The following is a 22,001-nucleotide window of genomic DNA, read 5'->3' as shown; positions in this document are numbered from 1 at the left end:
CCTGTTATCTGATTTCGACTGGCACATTGACAATACCATTTTTCTCACTGGGGTTTTAATATTTCTGCCCTGCATGTCCCATTTCCCATTTGTCATTGCTTGTAATATGCAGGGTAAAAATTCACCTTGGAACTTTTAAACATAGAGCAGAAATCCAGTGAGGTGTAGCTCAGTCTGGCACCCTGCAGGACAGTTAATATGTTCTCTATAGGTAAGCATTTTTCTGATGTGCAATCCACCCCGAAGTGGGTCTATCTGTGGGTGGGTGTTTTTCCACCAGTGCAGACGGGCACAGCTCAGCAGGCTTTGTCTTCCAACCACAGGCATGGACTTTCAAGGAGACAGAACAATGGCGGGCACTGTGACATGGAAACTTTCTCCCCGATCTCTCAAAAGACACATCGTTTTCTTTTTTTCTCCACTCACACACCCACGCTGTTTTGCAAGTACAAATGATCTTGCGCAATGACAGCCATGTCGGTTTAAGTGGACAGTGGATGCTGTTTTGTGTTTTTGGTTTTTTTTGGTTTTTGTTTTTTTATTGGGAAGGAAAAGAGAGGAGGAGAGTGTTGAAAAGCTACATGGAGGGAAACATAAATTCCAGTGTTGCTACTGCAGTATCGTTTCTCCCACAGACTGTATAAAAAAGCTGGCCATAGCCTCCAGGTCTGAAAAGTGAAGCCGATGCAAAGACTCATAAAGCTGGATTTTTTTGTATATACCAGCAAATGTATGGTTGCAAAAAGAGGCCAGATTGTGCAGTAGGTTTTTTTAATGACCTACTTCTCCCTTGATTTATAATCAGTCGCTAGTTTCAAGGCAACTCAGCATAATGTTAATTCCGTAAATTATGGTGACATTTCAGGAAAAAAAAAGCAGATACAAGTTTCTACCATACGGGTGTGCATCCTCAGTCAGACTCAACCCTTTGCGTCACATCCGGCTTTGAATAAACGAGATGGCCACAACCAAAATCTGAAGCTCAGGGCTGTCGCTGTGGAGGTCAGCAAACCAGTCTGTGACATTAGCTTGATTAGGTCCATGTATCATAGTCTGGGTTCTGTCATATTTGTCTGCTAAGACAGCAAATGAGCCTTTGTGCTCTTGTTTTTCCATGAGAGCTTCTGGTTGTCTGAGATTACACACGCGCACACACACAAAACAGTGTTAGACACAGACTTAGACACAGTTAGAGTGCCAGCCAGACGTGGCTGTCCTGAAATGACAGACTGTGTTGAAAGGCTGCCTCTTAGCTCTCGACCACTTTGTCTCCAAAGCCATTAAGGATCATGACGTTTTGTGTCACGGTGTCATGTTTCCTTTTCATGGTCATTCGGGACCTTTTCAAGAATTTCTGTCCCTTGCCTCCAGATTTCAAAACTTACTGCCAGCACATAAAAGCCAGTTCTTTTTGTTTCCCCTGTTTATCTTCCGGTGTTTATGACTACAGCAGACTTTTTATGACAGTTTTCTGTGTGTGATTGTGTGTTTCAGATGTGCTCAGATTACGAGAAAAGTCTGGTCCAACCTGTCTACGAGAATGATGCTCTGGGGCCTCGAGCTTTACCAGAGACCCACCCGCTGCTGCAGGATTGGCAGGTGAGGGGTTAAGCCATTAGGTTGTTAGGTTAGGCTTTCTCCTGCCAAAGTGCTTTTTCACTTTCTTGTTTTTCAACTGGGTCACGCTGAAGCTTATTAAGGTTTCGTGGTAAGGTTGTTGTGCGTATTGTGATTTTTCTTTCCCTTCCTTCCTGTGGTTGTGAAGTTTGTGTCTGGATTATGCCACTGTACTGTCTGTGTGAACCTGCATTATGTATGCATGTCATTCAGGTGTTTCAAAGGACACAAATGTTAGCTTGTTAATGAACGCGCTTCCCGCTAAGTTGATAGCAGGCTGTAGACACACTTCCTACAGGCACTTGGACAAATTCACAGTATGCTTTATAATGAAATAGATCTCTAGTGGGTGGTGTGTGTGTGTAGGTGTGTGTGTGTGTGTAAGGATGGACGAGAGCAAGACTTATAAAGAGAGTAAAAGAGGGGGGCGTGCATTTTCACACACCTTTGTGAGAATGTGTGGTGAAAGTGAAAGCACATGCATGCGCACATTACAACGAGAGAAAGTAAAGACTGCAGTGCTAGTTTTGGGTCGGCAGCCGGGGGAGCCTGTCTAACAGTGATGAAGTGCCTTGGATCCACATTGTCTTCCCAGGAAGTGTTTTCCAGGTCACAGCAAATAAATCTCATAGGCGGGCATTTATCTTAATGGACACCCCTGTTCTCCTTCTGTCAGGCTGCAAACCACACCATATGGCTGCAGTCCAGAGGGAAGACTTCATCACACGGCTGCTTTAGACGCACTCATAGATAGGCCATACTCATTAAGTCGACTCGGCACATTTAGAGACTATCACACGCAGTAAGAGACTGGAGCAGGACGTGCAGATAGTGTGGAGGAAACCAGAGTGGGAGGTGCCTGAAGGTACACGGGGAGGAGATGTGATAGAAAGATGAAGTGTTCGGTGGATGGGTCACTCAAGATGAGAGGAGGTGAAGTAGATTAGGGGGGACGCAGCAGGTGTGTAATCCAGTTAAGGTGAAGTCATGTAGAGACATAACTGTTTAATCTCCCCTCTGTCATCAGGCCACCAACACAACAAGGCCTAACATAGAAGAGGGCATCACTCTGTTCTCCACTCTCCTCAACAACAAACACTTCCTGATCACGTTCGTCCATGCCCTGGAGCAGCAGAAAGACTTTGCTGTGCGGGACAGGTAACTGCTTCTCTTACAGCTACATTCATTTGTACGACACACAGAAAAACTGCTGTCAAGTAGACGGGTAGGAAACATTTTTTTCTCAGAGAGCCATACTGAATAAGATAAAGTGAAAGACCACACCGCAAACAACTGAAGTGAAGAATGGTGAACAAGGCTGATTAATAAGCAGGTTCCATGTATGAGTGCGCTGCACAGACACAGATACAACTTAATAAGTGGAAAGTAGCATAAAAATTAAATACTTTTATCCTGACACATCATTTTTAGCCACGTAGTATTCCACGTTATGCCTCCTAAAAGGGACAACACCACAAATAGTAGATAGTAGATACCAGAAAATAACAGTCTCTAATGATGCTTAAGTTATAACAGCCTAATAATTACATACTAAGACCAAAATGTTTTTTGTGCCAGACTTTACATATGCTCTTCTTTCTTGTGTAAACATGGGCATTTTAAAATAGTACTGTATTGAGATTGACTCATTTCTGCAGCCAGCCTTAAGTGGCCATTGAACTCTAGTTTTTGGCACTTTGTATTGGCTTCATTACGCTTGTGCCTGCAATGAGCTTATATTAAAGTTTAATCCATTTAATAGATCAAAGTTTACCAGTCCTTCCTTTTTTCCATCCATCCGTTTTCTTAACTTATTAAATAAGTTCTGACTTACCAATTTAACATTCAGTGTAAAATCAGTCTTAACATTAAAACTGAAGCTGTGGTCTAAAAACAAATGTATAGTGAGTTTTTCACAGGACACAAGACCATGGTTAAGGCTGTAGGTTTTTCTCTCTATCTGTTGCATATAGCTTGTGGAAAACCTTTTGCTCCAGCTTTGTAAATATACGGACATATATCAGTGTTACTTGTTTTGTTTTTTCCTGATGTCCTAAAACTGGGCTGTCATTGTGAATCAGAGAGAAATTCCAGCGGCAAGACCACATCCTTTTCCCAGCACAACATCAGCACTTACTGAGTGATGTAGCCTCTTTGTGATGGATTAGAGGGGCTTTGTTAGGGAAATCCCCTGCACCCCTGGTACTGACTCAGACACTCCCTGCATTAGATCAAACCTTTATTTGGCTCTGCTGTCACAGGTGCTGAAGGGAGGACCAAATATTGTTGTTCTTCTTTTAATGTAGCTATTTTTAAATCTCCACTGACCGCACACTGACAGGGCATGTTTGCCAAAGTCTGTTTTTGCTCATCTGTCTCAGCCGCTAATCTGTTTTCTCACCCTTCAGATGCAGTCTGGCGTCCTTGCTCACCATCGCCCTCCATGGCAAGCTGGAGTACTACACCAGTATCATGAAAGATCTGCTGGTGGACCTGATTGATGCGTCGGCTTCCAAAAACCCCAAACTAATGCTTCGCCGGACTGAGTCCGTAGTGGAGAAAATGCTAACCAACTGGATGTCCATCTGCATGTATAGCTACCTCAAGGTGAGGATGGGAAAGAAGCATGCTCAGCAGAGTAATTAATGACTCACACAAGTTTGATTAAAAGGAATTACCGCAGCTTTGATTTTCGCAAATTCTTTAGGAAACAGTGGGTGAGCCTTTTTTCCTGCTGCTGTGTGCAATCAAGCAGCAGATCAACAAGGGCTCAATTGACGCCATCACAGGAAAAGCCCGCTACACCCTCAATGAGGAGTGGCTGCTACGTGAGAATATTGAGGCCAAGCCACAGGTCTGACTTCTCATTTAATTAGGCCATGCTGACAATGTCATGCTGACGATCCAAACTCATATTTTTACAAATCGTCCCATGCTTTTGTTTTTGTTTTTTTGCAGAACATCAACGTGTCCTTCCAGGGCTGTGGCATGGACTCCCTATCTGTCAGGGTCATGAACACAGACACGATCTGCCAAGTTAAGGAAAAAATCATTGAAGCCTTTTATAAAAACCTCCCATTCTCCCAGTGGCCTCGGGCCGAGGATGTCGACCTGGGTAAGAGCACATTTTCTCTGATTATTTTCATCCTCTCCCCTACCCAGCCCTCCAAGATATAGTAATCTCCTTTGCAAAAGGTCAATTCCTCTCATGAAGCTCAACTAACCTGAGGCTGCAATGTAATAAATGACAGAATGCATTGAGGAGAGTGTACAGTCATAATCACAAAGAGTTATTGCTTTCAAAAGCTGTGGACCCTGCAGTGCTGATTTGATTAATGGCCCGAGAATATTTCCACAGGTCGTGACACAGAGAGTTAGAGCACGGCTGCGGTCCGTCTTGCATATTCTTTTCCAAATTTAGAAGGAAATTGTCTAACGCTGCTGCTGTCTCTCCTTTTTTCTTTCCTCCAGAGTGGTTTGACTCAGGCAGCAACAGTAAGCTTTTGCAGGATCTAGACAACTCCTCAGTGATGGAGGACGGCCGAAAGAAACTCAACACAGTCTTCCATTACCAGGTGTGTGCTTGTGAGAGACCATTGTGGTGGGTGTTGCCTTGGTGAATTTGTATATCCTGCATGTTGCAACATCAACAGCAGGGATGCTGAGAGTGTGAACTGGAGCATGCGGTGCTTTTCATTATGCCTGCCTGTGCTTTCTTGCGTCCTCGGTCCTTCCCTTGACCCGGAAATCATTCCTCCTCCATCATATATCTCTTAAATGCACTTCAAGGAAAGAGTAGGCTTCTGGAAGTATGACAAGTATTGCCACACCTCCACATCTGGTGCCCGAATTGATGTCTGTTAGACTGATGCTGCAGAATCAAGGATTTATCATTTGGCAGGATCGGCTCCGTCTTACCTTGCATCTCTCTCTCCGTCATCCTAACTGGGAGACAAATCAGCATACTGAAAAGCATCCCGTGTAAAAGGTGTCACTGGCTGTCACCGGGTGGGGAGATGTTTCTGTGGCGGGTTTTTTTTCTCGTTTTTTGTAGGTGTTTCTGTTTGTGCTGGAGTTCGCTGCTGCACCATGTTTCTCTTTGTGACTGCACAAATCGTTTACTGCGGCATTAGCACACCGTTGATGGCTCAATTCAGTATACGATATCTGTAACAGTATAATTTATTTCAAATTAGAAGTTGTTAACTAACAGTGCGTGATTTTTACAACATTTCGAGGGCCGGGTTATGCTTAAAAGTGTTTTTATTATTTAACCACGTCAGAAGAGATAAGTGTTTTAGGTTCCTCTGAAAGTTCAAACTTAAATGTCATTCAGCGAAGCCTGATGCTGCTGCGCTCTAATTGTTTGAATTATGGAGTCCTCGTGAGTCACTGCATTAAGTGGGTTTAAACGCTGGCTCGTGTTGATTTCACACACAGATCTAACAAATACAGTAACCTCCCATGCTCTCCTCTTTGCGATTTCAACATAGGATCAACCTTATTGAAGTTAACCGAAACTAAACTAAAAGCTGAAAATAAACGTGAAGTAAAATTTTCATAAAAACTAGACATTTGAAAAAAATATCAAACTAGCTGAAACTGTTTTGTGAACTTTAGCTTTAACTAAATTGAAATAAAAAAAATAATAGAAGAAATAGTTTTAGTATTTGTTAGTTTTGTCAAAAGTTTTTACAATTTGCCGGATGAGGCTTTGATTGATGTGCTTATAGAAATTCTGGGTGTCTACAAAATGACGAGTTAACTGCTTTAAAGGAGTTTTTTTCTGTTTTTATCATAATGTCTGTACTGATTTTCCTAATTATGCCTCTGATGTGTGTCCTTCATTCAATAATAATTTAAAAAGACTACAATTAACACTCAAACTAATAAAAACTTAAGTGAAGCATTTTCAAACAAATATAAAACTGAAACAAGAAAATCAACTCTACAAACTAAACTGAGTTAAATACATAAACTCAAAAAATACAAAACTACAATAACTTGGCATAATACTCTAATGGAGCAGGCCTACCTAAAAACCTTTTCCTCGACACATCCATCTAGTAAATGCTTAGTAAAAGCTTTTAAGCTGTTTTAGTTTTAAATCATTTAAAACTTTAAATTGAAAAACAAGAGTTGCTGGTTTCAGCTCTAGAGTCATAATTTAGTGTAAATGGATTGGAGTTGAAGGCAGCACGGTGATGTGGTGGGTTTGAATGCACCATCTGTGTGGCGTTAACGTGTTCTCCTGAGTCCCGGTTGGCTCTCTCCAGGTACTCCGGCTTCCTCCCACAGTCCAAAGACATGCAGTTAGTAAGGTCAGGTTAATTGGTGATTGATCATTCTAAATTGGTTGTAGGTGTAGCGTGAATGGTTGCCTGTCTCTATGTGTAGGCCCTGTGACAGACTGGCGACCTGTCCAGGGTGGGAAAGGCTCCAGCCTGTCGTAACCTTCAGCTGGATAAGTGGAAGAAGATAGATCGGTTGGAGTTTCTTCCAACTCCTATTTCCTACACAGGCGTGGACAATTCATTTTCCCAAGGATCCACATTAGAAACTCGTTGTTGTTGAGGGCCAAACCAATAAGCTTATATAAAGTAAAATTAATAATGAGCAGAAATGAGTTCATCTTACTGTTGCAGCCCTCCACAACAGTCCCAGTTTCTCATGTGGGCCCTTCGGAGAACTAATTGCCCACCCCTGCCCTAGTGTTAAACTGCAATTTAAGAAACTTTTCTTCTTCCACAGATAAAGGTGAAAAGACCTGCTGCATAAATCATTTTAAACTGGAGGTCAACCATTCAAACTGAAATAACAATAATAAAGCACATGTTTGATTTAATGGGGACTTAAATGGCTTATGTTGTAGTAATTCACTGCTAACAAAAGTTTGAATCTATTATCTGGATTTGACGCCTGGCAGAGTGCTATGTAAATGATTGCTGTGAAAGTTATTGAAAAAGTTGTGTGCCACTTTTTAAATTGCAAATTATTTTTTTTCAAAAGTTAGTAAACTGTTATCGAAAACATCTCAGACACACAAAAAAAGTCTCTTTGCTCACTCTGGCACATTTGCACCAGTGTTTATTCATGTGCATTATTAATGTCCTTGTTAAATAAACCAGTAAAAGTAATGACAGGCATTGCGTGAGTAACTGATAATGTATACTGTGTACTAATACACTAATATGTATACAGTTTCTCATTTACTGCTTTACTATAGGACAGGAAATTAAATAGAAGCTTGTTTTGTACAGCATTATTAAAATGTACTTATTTCATTTTCATTTATTAAAGGACACAAACATTTTTAATTACAGTGTTTGCAGAGAATTAGCCAATCGTTGCTTTTCATATAAGAATTTAATAAGTGCTAAAGGGAAGAATCTTGCATCCTGTCAGCAATGCTACTTACAGCTTCAAACTGCCTTTATAAAAAAATAAAAAATAAGAAAAAAGTAAAATGTCATGCACTTTTCTCCCATTAACAATGTCTTGCCGTGTGTATGTTTGCTTATGTCCATGTCCATTTGTGCATAAGTAAACAAAAGTTCGGTGACTCTCGCCCTTTGACCTGTTACCTGTACTTGTTAAGTGCTCTGTTTAGTCTTAGCTGAGCCATGGGGACAGAGCTGTGAAAGCAGTGAGCTTCAGCATGTACTAACAGTCTGGGTTCATCGGCGAGGCTGTTCAATCCATTTCACCGTGGGCTGACTTTAATGAGCCCTGCCAGGCTCCCGCAAACTCGCCACCTCTCGAGATGCACGCGAGACCAACACACACGCACATGCAAAGCCCTCAGCGGGACACTCCCTCGAGGGCGTGCTTAATGACGCTGTTCTGGTGCACCCCCGCTCACCCCTGACCCCGTGCCCTTTCTCCTCTACTTTCCTCCCTCCCTCCTTCTTCTCACCTTCTCCCTCTTCACAGATCCCAGAGGGGGCATCGCTGGCCATGAGCATGCAAGACAAGAAAGAGAACACCCTGGGGAGAGGTACGCCACCTTCAAACAAACCCACTCGCTGTCTCTTTGTCACACACTCGCCCACACTTGCATAAATACAACCACCCACTCCATCAGAGAACATGCTTACAGTAGCTGATCACGAGAACATGACACACTAATGTAAACACGCGTGAAACCCCACACCTTCGTGTCCCCAAAAGCACACATCTAAACACACTTGCACCTAATAAATCATAACACGTACTAATTCTACAACTTCATTCAGAGCCGCTTTTTCCACATTATAGATGTATTCCATTAGCGTGAGTCACCTTGGGGGGAAAATGTGACACAAGTTTGCCCATTGTCCAATCTCAGCCCAGAACAAAATGACTGCTATGGCTGTTGACAGATGAGTTTACATACAGCCTTTAATGGCTTGTCCTTTCATTGTCTAAGGTCTACCTTACATAATCAGTACCAGACCAGAGCTTAGTTCTGCTCAGGCTGTGTCCATCAAAGCCTCTGTTCTCATTCATAATGGGCCAAAAATAGGCTTATGTGGACCAAACCTGGCTCCCGCTTCAAAGCATCAATGGGGTGTTATGAGCGTGTAGTGCTCCCTGGCTAATAGAAAACACTGTCCTGCCTGCCTGTGATCAGTGTTGAGGGTCTGGACTGAGGCCCGCTGGGCAGGAGCATCTCTAGCTATGAAGTCTGTAATGAGACCACACTTACTATGAGGGTGTTTGTGTGTGTGTATCCGCACAAATGCCTCTCTTTTGTCTTTGCCGGGGTGTGTACAGTAATTTACTGCATTTGTCTTTGTGCCTGTACTCGTGTTTGAACACTCTTCTACATGTGTCCTTGTACTCATATCTGTGTACACATGCTTGTGTACGAGCGTGTTTAGATCTATATATAAACAGAAAGGTTTAATGCTTTTTTCTCAGCGTTGGCCGAGCATTACCATCTCATTACACCGGCTCCAGAACCAATCACAGACTCTGTGTGTCTGTCTCCCCTAATCTCTCTCCTTTCTCTCTCCTTTCACTCGTAATCTTTCTCTTTCATTCTCTCAGACAGCTCCCGTCCTCGACTGGCCCACAGTCCACCTTAATCACTTTCTCCTTTTGCATGCACTCTATCTCTCTTGCAGCCCTGTCAATCTTCCCGGGTTTTTTTTTTTTCTTCCTCCTATCTGTCAAACTCCCCTGTGTTACCGTATCCTCTTTATTCTGTCAGGTCTCCACCTTGCTGATTGCACATTGTTTCTTACTGTATGTTATTTATTTTCTGTTTCTCTCTCCTCAGTTAAAGATCTGGATACTGAGAAGTATGTACACTTGGTGAGTATCTCCTCATAGGCAATCAGAATGTTTCTGTGAGCTATGTCTAAGTTTATTACCCGAGCTTTTCCTCTGCGTGCCAGTGTTACTCAGCCCAGAGCAGGCCTGATGACAGAGAGAATGGGGGTGAATAGAGGTGAAAAGGAAAGCTGCTGAGAGGACATGACAGCACTAATGCCGCTTAAGCTCTTTTATAAACGTCAGCCAAGATATGGGCCCTTTGACTTTAGAATAATGAGTTCCTTGGATACAATTTGCCGGGTGAATAGTTAGTTTTGCAGGACAGTTCAGTAGTCATTTTTTGACACAAGTAGGTGGAATTTGACTGCTTCTTTCTTTCCGCTACCCCCATGTAGACTTGTATGAGCAAGTCCCAGACATGATGCTGTGCACGGCAACTGGAGGAAAACCATGAGAATTTCCCAAATCCCATCACTTCCCTATTTCTGTAAATTATTTAGAGCTTCAAAATACCCTTATGCGGATCATGTGTCTAATGCAAGAACCAGAAAATTCCCCTCTGGCATTTTGTACAGCAAAGACAGTGGTGCATTCATTCAGCTACTCATGTTGGGGTTCACTGCTTTGATCTATGTGCAGTTAATGTTTTTTTTTACTGGTTTTTTTTTCATAGGTGCTACCTCACGATGAGCTAATGGAGAACAAGAGGTCACACAGGCAGAGTCATCGCAAGAAAGTCCTGCCTGAAATCTACCTGACACGCCTGCTGTCTACAAAGGTAACTATAGTCAAGAGACCAAAAGCCAAAACAAAACACAAGTCATCTCTCTGTTCCATATTTTATTACCTGTATTTATTTCAGAAGCCACACAGAAATTCCTTCGTCGCATGAAACCATGTGTCTGCATATGTGTGAGCCGCATTTTATCTCTTCCTCCACAGGGAACTCTTCAGAAGTTCTTGGATGACCTCTTTCAGGCCATCCTCAGCATCCCTCCAGACCGCCCTCCTCTGGCTGTTAAATACTTTTTTGACTTCCTGGAGGAACAGGCTGACAAACGGGGCATCACAGACCCAGACACCCTGCACATTTGGAAGACCAACAGGTAGGCAACTAAACGGTCCGATTAAAATCCTCTTTGGTCAGCCTCTTTGTGCAAGTGCTTTTAACAGCTTATCTCGCTCTCTGTCTGTGCAGTTTACCGCTGCGGTTCTGGGTAAACATCCTGAAGAATCCTCAGTTTGTGTTTGACATTGATAAGACAGATCACATGGACGCATGTCTATCTGTCATCGCCCAGGCCTTCATCGATGCCTGCTCCATTTCTGACCTGCAACTAGGCAAAGTGAGTCTGTCACCATCTCTCTCTGTCAACGTCTCTTTCTTGTTTTCAAAGCTGCTTTTTGCAGTTCCTGTTTCCAGCATACAAACCCATATGAATACCAGTGGAAAAGTTTAAAGCTGGAAAAAAAAATCCCTACAAAACACAATTCTCAGAGAAAGTGATAAAAGTCTTCTATCTAAGTATATTTAGTGACATTATTTGTGATGTTCTCTGTGTGTGTTTAAATTCATATATGGAAATAGATCCCCCCCTGGGCTTCCTCTGCCTTCCTTGAAAACCTCTGATTTATCATACTGTATTTATCTGTCCATCAGCTCTATGTATCTACTGTATTTAACTAACACACACAAACCTCAGGTCCCACTGTGAACCTTCATCCCAAAGCCTTCAGACTGTCAGCCCCATCTACCTCCTTTCCTCATGTTATTTCAGCCCAGTCGGCTGATCCAAGGTCATGAGCACCAGGGATCTCTTTTTGTGCTGTGCGCCAATGTGTGCGCGCGCGTGTGTGTGCATTCGTCTATCTGTCTGTCTGTATATGTGTGCTTGCATGTCAATGTCCTCACTGCTCACAAATCCGTCTCATCCTTCAGACACCGTGACCCTGAGCACGCTCTGCTTCCTGTCTCTCTCTGACTGGCTTCCTCCCTGGAGGGAGCCGAGGACTCATCAAATAATGCTCCTCTTTCACAGAGAAACAGTCTGATTTATACACTTCAGGTCCGAGCCAAAAAGCGAGCGCATCCACAGCGCCAATATTCACATGTACTTGCGGGCAGATGTGTACCTATAGATGTCGAAACGAACACAAAACCTCCCGATATGACAGATTTTTCCATGGTGTCTCATTATTGTGTCACATCTGTCTGTGGAATCGCCAGGTTCAAGGATATGGCCACATTTTCTCCTGTAGGTTAAGGACGGTGGCCTGACACACCTCTATGCACGGTCGCCTGTTTGTGAATGTGCCTCAGGAATAGAGAGTGTAGGGTCTGGATTAGCAGGAGCCAGCAGGGGTGAGGGAGGGGTAGGAGACTAAGCATGGCTCGCTGTTTCCACAGAAACCCTCTTATCTGGCGAGATGCAGGACATAGAGGGCCATAGGGTCACAGGGGGTTACCAGGCAGATGGGCGAGCAGCAGGAAGTGACCTTGTGGACAGGAAGAGAGAGGGTTCACTATCAGAAGGAGCAACTGTAGCCGGAGCCATCCAGTCCCTCAGCACATTAAACCACACAAACATGCAATAGGTGACACAAATAGCTCATGACACATAGAAATGCCAAGGTGTGTTGTAAGCACCTTCACTGATGCTGAAAGCTGTGGCTGTCCGTCACTTTTAACCCCGTCTTTTTCCCTGCCCTACTTTCTCCCTGTCCCGTTCTCTCTCTCACAGTAACACACACGCAACACAGACTCGCTCACAACAACAGCCACAACTGAAACCTGAACATGCCCACAGCCTTTTAGCCTCACTACTTCTCTTCCTGCTTGAATAAACACCAGTGTGAGAGCCTAAAGTGACTGTGGAGAGAGTTGTTTAGACTGGTTTGTTTCTTCCCTGGCTATAACTGTTTGAGTCTCCTTCTGTGCGCAAAGGAAACGGTTCCCTCCCTCCATTGTTTCACTTTAGACTGGTGTAGATAGGCTCATCAACAAATAACATCCAGTTTAATTAAACCGCCATTAGGGCAAAGTGGGAGAAGTGTTCATTTTATTCCAAGAGGAGGAAGCTCTTTTACTCAAATGTAGGGGAATGGAGTGAGGGGCATGATGTGAGACAATCCTTGGCCTGCCCATAAGCACTGACTGGACGAAGTGTCCTTAGAGTGTTTTATTGCAAATAAACACTGAAGCATATAAAAAAATTTTTAATCAGGTTTTAACAGAGGTTACATTTTTTGTGACTCATTCATCAATGAGAAGCATCGTAATTATGCGTAGGCCCACATCAAGATCCCAGAGTTCAGATGCTGACGGTGATGCAGTAGGGCCCAGCGGGTGGTTGATATAAAGTTTCACTTCTGTCTCCATGGATGAGGGGGAGGTGGGTTGCACAGCAGGAGGTACGAAAAGTCAGAAACACTGGATTGAAATGGTATTTAAAGCCGAGCAGCCAGAAAATGACGGGCTTGAGCAGAAACCTCATTGGCCAAGAATTGCAATATCACAACTTAAATGTAGGGAATTTGACAGCAGGGGAAAGCAGACTCGAAAAAATGGATCAGCAGGAAATAGCAGGCGTTTACCCATAAAATAATAAGGGCAGACTGTGAGTGAGCACATTGTCTTTGTTCGGCTCTTGTCAAAGCTTTATTACTGCTAGATTAGCATGAGAGCAGCACAGTTGAAAGGTGAAATGTATAATGATACAGATTTCAGAGTATATAGTAACCATAACTTTGAGTAAACGTAGTGAGACTAAGAAAGACAAATGTAGTAGTCTGGAAATCTAAAGCAGGCTAAAATGGCCACATAGCCTTAAGGTCAAAGCTGTTCCATTTTTATTTCACAACTCTGGATTTGCAAGGTGTTCTTAATGTCTGAGTACTCTGGCTAAAAGCTGCCATTTGTTTCCAGGACTCGCCTACCAACAAGCTGCTGTATGCCAAGGAGATCCCAGAGTATAAGAAGAGAGTGCAATGCTATTACCAGCAGATACAAGACATGCCACCCCTCAGCGAGCAGGAGATGAATGCTCACCTGGCTGAGGAGTCACGAGTAAGTGAAAGATTCCAAAAGTTTCTGTGTGTGAGTCAGTTAGTTTCACAAAAGCCTGCAATCACAGGCCCGTTCTTATTTTTTTTTAAATGTAATCAAACATGTTGATATCGCTCCGGCAGAAATACAGAAATGAATTCAACACCAACCTGGCCTTGACAGAAATCTACAAATATGCCAAGAGATACAGAAACCAGGTAAGAGATATTCACAGTGCTTTTTCTGTGTTTGTGATCTCATATTTGGATTAGATGTTTTATTGTTGAAACAACAGCCCCTATTTGGCAGATGAAACATCTCAGTTGAGCCCACTTGCTGTATTAAGTTTCACAGATGGATATCGGAGCGTGACGCATCAGTAGGGAAGATCGCAGCCACGCTGACAGATGTCACATACTGTAGACACCTTCACAACCTGTTGCGTAATGCCTTAGTTGAAAACCTGCAGTATTTTGTTGTTTTTTTCCTGGTGTTATGTTTTAAGCGGGGAAAATACTCCGTGTGGAATATCTTCTTAGCAGCAGCCGCTATTCAGTCTGTCCAATCCTTTGTTTCCAGCCCACGGATACCTTTCACTTTAGGCAAACAGCGTGCTGTTTACCTTCTCTTTAATCACAACCCCATCTGCTTAATGACTGTTAAGGTGCCGCTTCGTATCTCATGCGTCGCGTTGAACTAGCCCTGTTCAAGCCCCTGCTGTACTCCCCCATGTTTCCTCGCTGCTGTGACTATTCTCTAGAGAGGCTTAGTCAGTGGTGACTGTGCTTTAATGGAGCACCCTCATGATAATACCGTTTAGCTGCTTTCCTCTGTCAAGCTACTGTACTGACGTGGGCCATGGGCTTAGACTCTGATTCAGGGAGCTCTTTGAATGGCCCCTGATTGCCTATTCTGTCGCCCCAGCTCAGTTCGCTCTGCCTGGTAGCACACTGCCGCTAAGAGCCCATAAATCCCACTGACACGGTGACAACTATTGGGCATGAAAAACAGAGCAGATGTGGGTTTTGTAAATATGTGAAGAGCGAATGCTTTTGTGGTGTGGAGGCATGCATGAAGGCAGCAGAAGAGGCTGAAGTACTTCACTTGTTCCTCTGCTGCCTCTCCCTTTCACTTGTTCGACTTTCTATGTCTGGCTGGTTCTCTAAATCTCTCCAGAAAGATAGATGCATGAATGCTCGACAGCCACTGAAAGTCTCCTTTGTTGTGTGTTTCTTTTCTATCTCCCTCGGTCAGGTGGTGAACGCTCTGGAGTCGAACCCCACTGCACGTCGCACTCAGCTGCACCACAAGTTTGAGCAGGTCATTGCCCTTGTGGAGGACAACATCTATGAGTGCTGCAGTGAAGCCTGAACCTGCCAATATCTTCTGCTCACAATCTCTTCCTCCTGCTGCCAACTGCCTTTCTCCCACTTACGTGGTTACTTGGGAATGTCGGTCACAGGAGTTATCCGTCTTAAGTGTTATTATTCTTCAAGCAAACTGTTACCAGGATGGAAAGCGGCAGAGCAAAGGATTCAAACCTGCCTGTTAAGCATCATACATTTGCAAAGTATCCCTCCTTTCTTGTGGGGATGCCAAGAAATTTTCCCAAATATTAATCCATGAAACAGACGCAGTTCCGACTGGACTCTACTAAGCTTTAGAGGGAATGTGTGGGAGCTCAGAGATGGGGGTTTTGGGATGTCTTTACAGTTACTGGGACCTACAGTTCGCCCTGGTGGCAACCTTAACGCACTGAACCCTTTTCTGAAGGGAACAAGCCAATGATGCACTGTACTGTAATATAATGTCCATAGCAATATTTATAGATGTGTTATAATGCTTTCAAGTGGCCTGTTCATCAGGATTAGTAGGACCATGATAAACTCCTCTCATCTCCTAAAGCCTGCAACGTTCTCAGGTGTGATTGGTGAAGATGGGCGTTGGACTTTCATTGGTGCTTTCAACAATATGTCCCAATGTGCTTCGCAGGTTGATGACGGGTTGCGGAGGAGTGGGGCGACGAATATAAATGACTGAAATTTATGAAATCAAATGTAATGTAGTTCACTGGGAAGAGCTGCATCAGTATATAAGTGTTGATCTGTGTGCTTGTCAATGAATGGTAATCATGTTGGATTCTGATCAAATTTAAAAGAGGGAAATTTACATTTAAGAAAAAAAAAAGTGAGCTCAATATAATCAGAGGAGAGACTGTATTTGTGATGCCAAATGACTTGTCAGAGTTTGTGAAATAAATTACAGTATTTAGGATTTTAAAGTGTCTAGTAATGGCATTTATTATACTAATTCTCAGAGTGGTTCACTTCTAAATGCATTACAGCGCCACAGTGAATTTTAACATTTGAAAACCATTATGATTTGGCCTGCCACCTAAAAGCCCACAAGCTAGCATCTGGAACTTCTCAGAAATCCTTGTAAATGTTCTCATGAAGAAAACGAGTAAGGGGCAGGGGGGATCGTGCAGACATTTAGCTTTGTTTTTATTGCAGGACACAGAACAACTGCCACAAATCCGAGCCATTACAGTAATATTCCTGTTTCACCTTAATTCACACACTAGCATTCTGACATTCGCATACATAAACATCCAACTCACACATGTACAGACTCTTGCAGGAGGTCCATATTTCTTTACACTAATCATCTCAGACAATACCAAGAAGCTAACCTTCTCAGCTTGATCGACACGGCAACTAGAATAGAGTTAGAGAGACAAGAGTAGAGCTTAAAAACTCATCTGATTATCTAAACAGAGTAATTCCACTCATATAATTGACTGTTTAAAGCACGTTTTTGGATACATAATTAGCTGTGATAATTACTTACAGTTGGATTTTTACCCAGTTTGTGTGTTTTTGGAAAGTAGAGAGCTCATATGGTGCTCAGTTGGATGACCACCAAGTGGTCACCCCTTTGGATGCCAGGTTAAAATCTGTGAGACCAGCTGAACCCTCTATAATTAAATGGATTAAAAACACACATGCTGGTTTTTAAATGTGTCAGTCCCACTTGAAGGTGCAGTGGCGACACTGCAGAGAAGACAAAAGGAGAGGTAAGTCAAGAGGATTGGCTGATTGAAGGTAGTGCTGCTTGGCGGTGGTGGGTCCCCATCTGAGGCAGGCACAGATGGGACAGAAGAGGGTGAGAAAGGGAGCACAGGTCAAGCGGGGGCCACCTGGCTTGAAGAGACGGATGAAGTCTGAGTTTTGGAGACGGCGGCCTCATCTTCTCCAAATGGGTTCTTTCCACAGCACACCGTGGTGATCATGCAGTTTCTGAACTGGAGGTCACAAAAACAAATCACAATCAGAGTTATGACGCCTTCACGGGTTGTCAAACTCATTTTACGTCGCGAGGCCACATACAGCTCAATTTGATTTTTAGTGAGCCAGATCAGAAAAACTATTGCCTATAAAAAGACACCTGCAAACTGTTTAAGTGTAAATAATTTAAATTTAAGTGTAACTACAAATTTAATCATTGAGGATTCAAAAGAAAAAAAAAGTGCAATTTGTGCAACAACACGGAGACAATACATCTCAGCCTTTATATGACAGAACTGCTTAAATCAAAAAAACCTATAAACACAGCACTTATGGCTTAAATTATGAAATAAAGGTTAAAAATGAAAGAAAAGACAATTACAGGTCATTATCTGCTGATTTGAATTTTTTTTTATTTGACTTTATTTTTTTTTGTTTGGGACATAGTTAATTAGAAAAAACGAACTAACTATTGAAATGGCCTGTATTTGTATTGCGCTTTACATAGCCCCTAAGGACCCCAAAGCGCTTTACACATTCAGTCATCCACCCATATTCACACACTGGTGATGGCAAGCTACATTGTAGCCACAGCTGCCCTGGGGCGCGAAGTGTCTTGCCCAAGGACACAGCGACCGAGACTATCCGAGCCGGGGCTCGAACCGGCAACCTTCCGATTACAAGACGAACTGCCAACTCTTGAGCCACGATCGCCCGTGTGAATTAGAGAAATGTTCTTAAATTTAGATTTAGTCTACTAGTCAAAGTAGAGATTACATTAGTGTACCCCTGTAGTTTCCAAGTTAACGATTTGTTAACCTGAAGTGAGCAATGAAATGAAGGATAAAGAAATGGAAACACTACTAGACAATTAAACCAAATCATTTGAAAATGGGCAAATCTGGTAGAATCACACACATCTGGAAAAAAAACACACAACCCCAACTGCTGGGAACAGGAAATTTGTTACTATATAAGCTAAAATTTACTATGTAAAGCGCTTCTCTGAAAAGTAACCACAGCTGTCAGACACATGAAGCCCACACAATTTCCTGCAAAAACTGTGTCAAAGTGAAAATGCGTTCGTGAAAATACTCTTGTACGTCATACCTGTCTGTTTAGCAGGATGTAGATGACTGGGTTGTACAGAGCGGCACTCTTGGCGAAGAAGGCGGGAGCAGTCATGAATACTGGCCCAAACTCAGTTCCCTGATTGGCAAAGATGTACCAAGCCACGCTGGCATAGGGCACCCAGCATACCAAAAAGGAGATCACCATGACAATGACCATGCGAGTCACTTCTTTCTCTGCCCTCTGGGTGGTTTCAGACTCCTGCTGCTGAGCTGCAGCCTGACAGACAGATTCAGGTTAACTTAAACCTCTAATCCGAATGTAAACAAAAGGCTTGAGCCCATCACGACTGCTGAACAAAACTGATTAGACCACCGAGATGACTAACACTGTTTATTTAGTTATGTTTTTTATGTTGTGGAAAAAACAAACGCATTATCCTATGGAAGCTCGTTTCCACCACTGAAGTAATTTCTTTTTTCCTGCCAGTCAGAATTTTGCAGCATTATTTCAAATATTCAAATTTTGAGATAATAACTTCAAGTTTTGTCTTAGCTCTACCGATCTCTCACTGACATGAGACACGTACTCTCTCCAAAAACAGATGAGAATTCATGCCTGTCACTTGTGAACGTGCACTAATTTCTTTGTCCACATGGGGGCAGCAAAGGTTGAATACGTTATTCAGAACAAGACTTTTTGGCATAGCTAGTGTGGAGGTTAAGAGTTAGCTAGGCATTAGCATTGTAATGCATTTTATTTATTGTTTTTGTACTGTTAGGTCTGTTCTTGGTCTGAACTAGCTACAAGCAGCACATGCTTAAGCTGTAGGTTTCAATAGAGAAATCGTAATGGTTTTAAATGTATCTTTAACTTTGTCTGCTGTAAGATAGTTTCAAAAATACAAACAGTGACTTATTTTAGGCATGAAAACTTACCTCAGGCTCACATCAGGCTAATGTAATTTAACATATGTAAAGATGCTCATATTTCACACGAATGTTGAATGATTAGATTTTAGGAGAGACTGTCTCTCACTACACTAACTATACATATCTTCCCCTTTAGATGCTTGGTTCTCCTTTTTGTTTAGCAGCTAATAACAAATAAAGTGTATTTGTAGTGTGTGGGAGGTGATGCTGGGTTTTGGGTCTTTTGCTAAAAACGTTGATATATTGACACAAAGTTGACATTGTGTTGACTGCAGTAGGCCAATCAGTGTAATAAATTATCATAATCTAGACTTGGTATAAGATGTCAGCCAAAGCATTATATTAAACATTGGCCTAGTGTTTTGCAGTTGGTGTATCCTTGTCAAAAAACACACACGAGAAGCTATGAGAGCAGTAAGTGTACCAGATCATTAAAGCTGGGTCACGCAGCCAAAAACAGTCTCCCTGAAACTCCCTCTAAATCTCCCCAAAGCTGGGAGGAGCTGCAGATTCAGATAACAAAAATTCTCTGTAGGTTATAAGCAACCTATTTTAATCTGTTTCCACATGTTTAAACTACCATTTGACAGATGTACTAAAGAATGCTGATTATAGCCAATTTAAATGAAAATCTGCATTATAATTGTGTATAATCACTTATACATTATAAATGCTCTTATTCTATTATTAATAAAGGCATCAGGACGACACAGTGAGCAGGCAGACTGCCCTTTAGCCAGAGGACCTGGGTGTAAGCTGCCATGTTGGCAGGGATCTGCCCTCCTGAAGTGTCCTTGAGCCCCTAAATCCCTTACATCTCCAGAGACTCTGTGATGTGCAGTACCCCTTGTGAAAGGGAGCAAGGTGAAAAAAAAATAATCAAAAAAACATAATAAAGTGGAATTTTTCTACAGGGCTAAACAATATATCAAGTCTTTGCTATTAATATTGCTTTGGCAGTGGCATTCCTACCGCTCGCACAGTGCAGAGGAGGCTAGTGTAGCAGAAGAAGATGATGAACAGGGGGATACAGAAGTGGAGGACAAACATATAGATGACGAACGAGGTGTTGTTGATCTCAGGCTTGGGAGTGTAGTAGTCAATCCCACAGGAACACTGCATTCCCTCTGGGATATACCTGCACAACACACAATAACTCAAAGACTTCGGCCAGCACCATTACACAGTATTTGTGCCACATGTGTGAGTTACACTAGTTTGCAGGTTTTAAAAACATAACTATAAAACTGCTTTACTGGGAAAATGGTCCTCAGAATATTAATCAAACAGAGTGTAGACACAGAAACTAACTGTACCGGGACCATCCAAAGAGAGGGGGAGCAGCACAGGTCAGGGCCATGACCCATGTGAAACCCAGGCCAGCCACGGCATGTTTTTCTCCAAAGCGGAAGTTGGTCATCGGCTTACAGACCACAATATAGCGCTCAATAGCCAAAACCACCAGAGACCAGAGAGCAATCTCTCCTAAAACATGAAAGAAAGCATGTATGTAAGTTTAAGTACAGTATCTCTACTGACATTAAACATGAAATAATAAAAGCAGTATATTAGATTCAAGTTTAAGTAATTAGACAAACTAATTCCCTATAAAAATGAACGACTTAATACATTCAAACCTATGAGAGTGACCCAAAAACTATAGCAAATTTAAAGTGTGACTTGTTTTGTTCTAAATCCACACAGAAAACACAGTTTACACAATTCTGACTCTTACCTCCTAATGTGGCAAAGAATCCTTCAATATTGCAGCCGCTGACACCTAAGACGAAATATCCATGCAGGGCCGTGTAGAGCGTGACCGTGAAGCCCCCAACTACCATAAAGAGGTCGGCCACCGCCAGGTTGAGCAGAACGTAGTTCAGCGGGGTCCTCAGCTTTTTGTGCTTGACAGTGACGTAGAGGGTGAGAAAGTTAATGGGGAAGGAAGAAATGATGAGGAACAGCATGTACGCTGCAAGAAGAGAGTACTTCCAGGGCTCAGCCAGGTAGTACTGAGGGTACTCAAATGGGCTGCGCACCACCCCAGTCTTGTTAGACATGGGTACATAGAAGTTGGGTCCTTCTGTGCCATTCATGGCTGCGGGTGTTGATGCCTTTTCTTCTTCTAAGACCTTAAAAGTGGATGAAACAATCTGTGCCTCTCTCTCTTTTTAGAATAAACTACTATGAGGGAGTCTTTTGGTGTAGTTGAAGTGGAAATGAGGGAGAAAGGATGGACGGTGGAACGGCTCTTGTAGAAGTAAGGTGTTCTCTGCAGCCCCCTGAGGAGGTGCGGCACCTTTTAAACAGGCTGGTCGGATTAGGGACTTGCAAAGAGTGAAGTGTTAGGGAAGATGGAATTAAGACACACAATGTGAGAGTCCCTCTCTCTCTCACAGACGCACACACAGATACACACACAATGGAGAAAACTCCAGAAATAGATATGCAGTATGTTAAGCAATTTCAAGGTGAGAGGTAACAGCCATGGTTATCCAAACCCCATCATTACTGTCATGCGCATCAGTGCTGCATCAGAATGAGATGAGAGAGTAGGAGGGAAAGGGAAGGAAACTAACTGTCTGTGATCTGAACCGTGCAGAGTAGACCAACTATAAATGAAATTTCTTGAGCGGTCCAACTTATTTGCATCTGTAAAAGCCTAATCCCTAACCAATGCATAATGCAGAGCTCAACTCATAGCCTTGAGTGAACTGCAATTAGAATCTGGGAGACACAAACACAAATCAAGAGGGGCAGTTATTGTCTTTGAAGGATTAAGAAAACTCG

At 42.7% G+C, this 22,001-nt stretch overlaps 2 protein-coding genes across 2 annotated transcripts in view; one reads left to right on the top strand and one right to left on the bottom strand.

Annotated features, from left to right (window-relative positions):
- The window catches only part of plxnd1 (plexin D1), a 72,093-nt gene extending 55,891 nt beyond the window's left edge, over nucleotides 1-16,202 (top strand). The window contains exons 23-36 of the mRNA XM_080294491.1: nucleotides 1,495-1,599; nucleotides 2,645-2,775; nucleotides 4,026-4,224; nucleotides 4,325-4,471; nucleotides 4,576-4,732; nucleotides 5,089-5,192; nucleotides 8,551-8,614; nucleotides 9,881-9,915; nucleotides 10,550-10,654; nucleotides 10,819-10,982; nucleotides 11,075-11,222; nucleotides 13,802-13,942; nucleotides 14,065-14,139; nucleotides 15,176-16,202. Of these exons, the coding sequence (XP_080150617.1) occupies nucleotides 1,495-1,599; nucleotides 2,645-2,775; nucleotides 4,026-4,224; nucleotides 4,325-4,471; nucleotides 4,576-4,732; nucleotides 5,089-5,192; nucleotides 8,551-8,614; nucleotides 9,881-9,915; nucleotides 10,550-10,654; nucleotides 10,819-10,982; nucleotides 11,075-11,222; nucleotides 13,802-13,942; nucleotides 14,065-14,139; nucleotides 15,176-15,292 (1,692 nt within the window). The 3' untranslated portion in view covers nucleotides 15,293-16,202. The remainder of the gene's footprint in view (nucleotides 1-1,494; nucleotides 1,600-2,644; nucleotides 2,776-4,025; nucleotides 4,225-4,324; nucleotides 4,472-4,575; nucleotides 4,733-5,088; nucleotides 5,193-8,550; nucleotides 8,615-9,880; nucleotides 9,916-10,549; nucleotides 10,655-10,818; nucleotides 10,983-11,074; nucleotides 11,223-13,801; nucleotides 13,943-14,064; nucleotides 14,140-15,175) is intronic.
- On the bottom strand, nucleotides 15,863-21,854 carry exorh (extra-ocular rhodopsin). Its single transcript, XM_080294510.1, has 5 exons — nucleotides 20,947-21,854; nucleotides 20,528-20,696; nucleotides 20,184-20,349; nucleotides 18,319-18,558; nucleotides 15,863-17,225 (listed from the first exon to the last, which is right to left on the bottom strand). Exons 1-5 carry the CDS (start codon nucleotides 21,305-21,307, stop codon nucleotides 17,106-17,108), a joined length of 1,056 nt encoding a protein of 351 aa, XP_080150636.1. The 5' UTR covers nucleotides 21,308-21,854; the 3' UTR covers nucleotides 15,863-17,105.
- Nucleotides 21,855-22,001: the final 147 nt, after the last annotated feature.

Source organism: Astatotilapia calliptera, chromosome 20 (genome assembly GCF_964374335.1).
Source record: "Astatotilapia calliptera chromosome 20, fAstCal68.1, whole genome shotgun sequence".
Taxonomy (NCBI): Eukaryota; Metazoa; Chordata; class Actinopteri; order Cichliformes; family Cichlidae; genus Astatotilapia; species Astatotilapia calliptera.
The sequence above is the reverse complement of the archived record's forward strand: the minus strand, read 5'-3'. Positions and strand labels throughout refer to the sequence as shown.

What these genes read in the sequence shown, in the direction of transcription:
- exorh (XM_080294510.1), bottom strand. Translation starts at nt 21,307, where the DNA reads ATGAATGGCACAGAAGGACCCAACTTCTATGTACCCATGTCTAACAAG. An exon ending in TCCTCTGCACTGTGCGAGCG is followed by an intron (nt 18,559 to 20,183) that starts GTAGGAATGCCA and finishes TCTGTCTGTCAG; the next exon opens with GCTGCAGCTCAGCAGCAGGA. An exon ending in ACATCCTGCTAAACAGACAG is followed by an intron (nt 17,226 to 18,318) that starts GTATGACGTACA and finishes TGTGACCTCCAG; the next exon opens with TTCAGAAACTGCATGATCAC.